Source organism: Herpailurus yagouaroundi, unplaced genomic scaffold (genome assembly GCF_014898765.1).
Source record: "Herpailurus yagouaroundi ecotype Mexico unplaced genomic scaffold, PumYag 139, whole genome shotgun sequence".
Lineage (NCBI taxonomy): Eukaryota > Metazoa > Chordata > Mammalia > Carnivora > Felidae > Herpailurus > Herpailurus yagouaroundi.
The window spans coordinates 73,423,257-73,429,444 of NW_024412394.1; the positions used below are offsets into that span (position 1 = coordinate 73,423,257).

The following is a 6,188-nucleotide window of genomic DNA, read 5'->3' on the forward strand; positions in this document are numbered from 1 at the left end:
ATACATATATATACATATACATGTATATGCATATATACATATACATGTATATGCATATATATGCATATACATGTATATACATGTACATATGTATATATATATACATGTATCTCATACATTTATATAATGGAATATTATTCACCCATGAAAAGAATGAAATCTTGCCATTTGCAACATGGCATGGATAGAGCTAGAGAGTATAATGTAAGTGCAATCAGTCAGAGGAAGACAGGTACCATATGATCTCATTCATATGAAATTTATGAAACAGAAGAGAAAAGCAAAGAAAAAAAGAGAGACAAACCAAGAAACAGACTCTTAACTATAGAGAACAAACTGGTTGTTACCAGAGGGGAGGTGGATGGGAAGATGGGGGAAATAGGAGATGGGAATTAAAGAGTCCGCTTATCATGATGAAAAAAATAAATAGAATGATAAAAATATTAGATTATGAATTCAAGGCTCTAGTATTACTATTCTAGTATTTATTTGTCTAGTATGCATATGTTTTGCTGAATTTAAAACATACATAATACCATACATTATCATACCATATCCATCAATCATATAGTAGTGAAAACATAAATGCACATAAGCAAGCATTTGGTGAATAAATAAAGATATTTCCTATAGATTATCACAGAAAATACATGTTCAAACAGATGATTTTCTCATTTGAGAATTGATCAATTCCATTCATCAAAAGTCTAAATTTCAATTCATTTCTATTTAGGCATAAAATAGGACCCCCCCTTTTTTTTTTTAACACATATAGGTTCCTAGTGTTGGAAAGAATCTCAAAAATTACCAACCTTCCTTTTGTATTTGTATTTGAGTTTGGAATGCAGCAATACTGCCTGATTGGCACTTCCTTGCCATTTTATTCCTTAGGCCAGTAAAGGATGCTGCAATTCTCATAAAAAAGAGAAACATATGAGAAAATAAGTGAATCCTCAGTGGTTCCTCTACCAAGATATATTCCATAAAATAAGTCCTGGGAGACATTCCCAGTCTTGGGTTTCACTGGAACCAGGCAGTAACAAAGTTAGGGCCAGTAATAGTCCCCAATTGCTTCTCAACCCACCAAACCTCAAGTATCCATTGTCAAGACTGTGCTTTATCTACTTTATGTTCAACCACCACTAGCATAACCTACCCCTCCTCCACTTACCATGCCTCGGCTGTGCCTGGCACTTGCATGGATGGATGGATGGGTGTATATAAAATTTTCCTCTGTGGGTCCACCATAATCATAGAATTTTTTTTCCAAATATCAGATTAGTCATTATCTCCTCCTCTGGGGAAATACAGCCATTATATTTTTGTTGTTGTTGTTAAAACTTACTAAATATCTATAGCTGGTCAGTTTCTAATCATAATAAAACCCCAAACTATCACAATTTGTGTAGCCTAAGTCCATATCTGGAACTCAAAGAAAAATGTCTGGTCATTATTTCACTGGGAAAATGCAGTGAAAAATTAGCATCTTCTAAATGCTACCCTGATGTTAATTGGCTCTGTGTGTGTCTAACAGGATGAAAAGGGATTAAAATTAGAGTTAGGGTTGGGCGTTGATGCTTCAAAAGTTTTAAAAGAGAGAGAGCTGAACTTTAGATTTGAAGGTGTGATTTATATATATGATATACCTGCAAATGAAATGCAGTTCTCTTTTTAAAGTGAGACATATTTTACAGCCAAAGAAAAGGTAGAGTATTAGATGCACCATTTGTTAATGTTGATGAACACCCAGGGCCCACGGGTATACATATGGTAATAGAAGTCATTTCAACAACAATTACCTGCCAGTTTCACTCTTAACAGTAGAGGTGTGTTTCAATTAAAAGGTTCTTGCCAGTACTTCCTCATACTTTCTGGGTAGCTCTTTGGAAATTAGGGGGTTGCAGATAAGAAGGAAAACTCATTACCCGCCCTCAGAGAGTTGAGAAATAAAGTATGGGTTTGTACTACTCACAGCTCTGCCTGCAGGCTCCTGTCCTCAGCCACATAGTTAGAAGGAATATAGCCCTGCAGCAGCTGCCCAGAGCTATCTACCCTTTTCTCCAAGTGCCTGGCGAACCACCAGCCCTCCTGGGAAGTGTCCAGGACTTGGAGCTTGTCGCCCGCGAGGAAGCTCAGGTCCTCTGCAGTCCGAGCCTGGTAATCAAACAGAGCCACAAAGTGGTGACCACGGCTTCTCCTGAGCTCCTGACTCTGTGACCTGCAAGCATCAGGGGAGCAGCGGGCCACTGGGTTCTCAATCACCACCGGCTTGTCGGCCTCCTGGAACAGGCATGGGAGACAGGGCTTCAAGTACGTCAAGAACCTCACACAAATGTTGCCCATGGTGCCCTGGGAGGGAGGAGAGGAGAGGGGCTTCTCCCTCTCCTTTCAGTCTCTGCAGATCCACTCTCTTCTTCCACCGGGCAACTTGGAAGTCAGCACCAATTCCCCTGGCTTCGGAGAGCGTGCAAAGCCCTGTTTCACAACAATGGGGCAGATCTGCCTGCGGCGAGCCCCGCTTGGGGACACTCACCTGCTTGCTTTTTGTGGCCAGAGCGGCTGCCCTAGAGCAAAACTGAGCAGGAGCTGGGCAGCTGCTCAGGGAAGATGCCTTTTCTTCTGGTCTGCTTAGGAATCCCACAGCAAAAACAAAATTAAGAGGGCTTTATTTAGACAAATGTCTGGGAACAGAAAAGAGTCATCTTGCTTTACGTCCCAAGGAAAAGTTAATACGAGAAAGAGGTTAACACCAGGTAAGATCACATCTTGCCTCTTCCAGGAGCTCTCTCCCTGCTTCAAGTCCGTCTCTGTGGTTTGGCCAGTCCTGACCTCCGCTGCTCTTTCCTTTTTGCTAATGATTAACCAACCAGCTGAGGTTACTGCCTTTAACATCCTGAGCTATGAGCAGACTGAAGTAATTTCTCCTTACTTCCTGGTTTCCTTTTGTCTGTGATTTAAAAGAGATTCCCGGGCTCTCTACCTCTCCTTTCCCACACCCAAAAGAGACCAGCGCCCTCATCAGGGAGCCAAACTCTTAAAGCAGCTGCCAAAATCCATACTCTTGGACAAACAGACTAGCCCAGGGAGGTTTTTGTCTTGCTATGTTCCCAGCACAGATTTGTTTCCCCCACATAGATGAGGAGGATTATTTTGCCGCCATAGGGGAAATAAAAAGGCTAATTAAAGTGTTTAGGTATTTGTTATTGGACAAATAGCAATTGGGAAAGAACCATTGAGTTCCTACCTTTTTTCATCACTATGAATAGATTTTAATAGCTTCAAAATACATTTACAGTCTGGAAAAATATGACAGCAGCTGACTAAAATGCTGAGAACCTGAAACACTGCTTTTTCCCACAGAGACATTTAATTTCCCATCTCTTATGTACTATTTCTGAAACACACACACACACACACACACACACACAGACTAGGGGACAAGGAGAGAGAAGGAGAAGAAGGGCCACATGTGTGCTACTGCAGGGACTCTTTCTGTTCAACTTTGGCCTCCAGGTCTACATGAGTTCTTACTAAATTCTTTGGCAGGACCTCAGGAGCTAGTGAAGCTGAGATCAGGACAGCCATCCTGACAGGCAGTGGGGTTTGCTCTACTTCCCCTTATCTGGGAGAGCTGTCTCACAGATGTGTGCCCTGGATCCCAAGTACAACTGGGCAAAGAGTTTGAATGGATCAACCCTCCACCATTTTCACTAGTAGAGAGCACTCTCAACTCATTTATGATGTGTCACTTGTTTTCATATAAGGCACTTATTAAAAAGGTACACTCTAGGGGTGCCTGGGTGGCTCCGTGGGATAAGCGTCCAACTTGGGCTCAGGTCATGATCTCACAATTTGTGGGTTTGAGTTCTGCATCAGGCTCTGAGCTGACAGCTCAGAGCCTGGAGACTGCTTCAGATTCTGTGTCTCCCTCTCTCTCTCTGCCCCTCCTCTGCTTGTTCTCTCTCTCTCTCTCTCTCTCTCTCTCTCTCTCTCAAAAATAAAAAAATAAACATTTTTTAAAAAGTTCCATTCTAAAAAACAATCTCTCTAAATGTTGGCAGAGCCTTGAACTGGGCTAACCTAGCCCCAGAGCAATCTCAAAATTCCTGTTCTTTGTCAAACAGCAAGGCATTTTTAGTAATCAGAATAATCAAACTCAAGGAAAAAGGAAAACAACAACAGGGAACCATGGTTTCAGCTCCATCCGCTCTAGGTTTGTACTAAAATCAGGCATTCATGGTGGACAGATCACTTGGTTAAGAACAAGATCTCAGGTCACATTCCCAGGTTTCTCTGTCTTCAGAGTTAAAGTAGAAGTACCATTTTAGCAGGAAAAGAAGAGCCAAAAGCTGAGCCAGTTTTGGTTGTCTGTTTGTGATATGAGACCCAAAATATTATTCTGTATATAAAAAGAAGAGAAAGTGGCAATTACATAATATTGAGAAGCCATAAGAATGTTTGGTTTCAAACACAACATTAATCGTAAAGTGAAGGATTCTATCAATGCCCCTAAACAGAGGCATAGGATGCTATAGTCTTTCCAGAGACATCTACATGACCCACAAATAAAATGAGATTTGGAAACAACCAGAGAGAGGTATTTAGAACCAATTTGTAAGTGGCATCTGAGACTTCAAAAATTTGAAGTTTTTAAATTTGAATATGCCTCCATTATGGCTATGACAAGGCTTTCTGGAAAAAGACAAAGTGGCAGATGTGCACACACAGTCACTGAGCTAATGAATGAAATTGGAAGAGCGGCTGACCATCCAAAGATGTCAGGTGAGCAATGGTCTGAGAAAGCAGAGCCAGGGGTGTTTTCCTTGTGTCAACAGAACCAGAACTCTGCAGCCCCCCAAGCATGAAGCCTTGAAGTCATCTTTTACTGTCACCCTGGTTTCTCTAAGCTAATCAATCACTAAATTCTGCTCAGTCTTCCTTTTCATTTATTCCATAAACTTTTTTTATTCCTTCTGAATGACAGCTCGGTACTGGACCAAAAACAAATAATAAAAATAGAATATTCTTGGGGCGCCTGGGTGGCGCAGTCGGTTAAGCATCCGACTTCAGCCAGGTCACGATCTCGTGGTCCGTGAGTTCGAGCCCCGCGTCGGGCTCTGGGCTGATGGCTCAGAGCCTGGAGCCTGTTTCTGATTCTGTGTCTCCCTCTCTCTCTGCCCCTCCCCCATTCATGCTCTGTCTCTCTCTGTCCCAAAAATAAATAAACATTGAAAAAAAATTAAAAAAAAATAAATAGAATATTCTTCCTTAGATTATTCCAAAGGTATCCTAAGCAGTGTCCCTTACTCCAGCTTGTCCCCTACCTCTGACTCACCTGCATACAACTCCCAGAGCAATTTCTACAATAGTAATAATGCTGGAGGTGATATGTGTGCTAGTAAAAAGCAGCTATCAGGTTTGAGGGCTTTCTATGTACCAGGCACTGTGCTAAGAATGTGACAAATGGTATTCATTTAATTCTCAGAAAATAAAACAATAATACCTATGAGAAAGGTAGTTTTGCTGTTGCTGTGGTAGTGGTGATGGTTGTTTTTCAATTTCAAAGAAGAAACTGAGGCTTAGGGAGATTAGGTAACTTTCCCAAGCTCCCATAGCCACCAGTGACTGCACCATTAATAACATCCTGGTCTCCATCTGTTTCCAGACCCTGAGATTGTAACTTCTCACTTTTGATGACTCCAAAAAGAAGCTAATGTCATTCTTCTGTGTAAAATCCTTCTGGACCCTCTAATGTGTTTGGAATAAAGCCTAAATTCTTTAGCAGGACACACACAAACGGGACAATTCTCGTTTATTTCTCCAACTTCATGGCCCTTCACTGTTGCACTCAAACCCTGTGATGCAGGTTCCCCAAGCAGCTAGCTCCTGAAGCCCTCTTTCCTGCACTTTTATTTCCCCCTTTCCCTACTCCCTCCCCCCATCATGATTTCCTAGTGATTTTCTCAGGCTGGATTCCATTGATACCTCTCTCCCACAATAGAATAGAGTCTCCTACTCTGTGTACCCCCAAAACCTGACACACACTTCTACTTGGTTGAACTGTTGAATTCCCCTTGGTTCTCTTACTTGTGTGCTTTTCCCCATGAGAATCATGTTTCCTTCTCTGAATCTTCAGTGCCTTGTACAGCATCCAGTATGTAAGCAGTAAATACTATGCAAGTATTTGA

General features: G+C 41.6%; 1 protein-coding gene across 1 annotated transcript in view; it reads right to left on the bottom strand.

Annotated features, from left to right (window-relative positions):
- The window catches only part of FRK (fyn related Src family tyrosine kinase), a 110,588-nt gene extending 107,368 nt beyond the window's left edge, over positions 1 to 3,220 (bottom strand). The window contains exon 1 of the mRNA XM_040474425.1: positions 1,973 to 3,220. Within this exon, the coding sequence (XP_040330359.1) occupies positions 1,973 to 2,343 (371 nt within the window). The 5' untranslated portion in view covers positions 2,344 to 3,220. The remainder of the gene's footprint in view (positions 1 to 1,972) is intronic.
- Between the last annotated feature and the right edge of the window lie 2,968 nt (positions 3,221 to 6,188).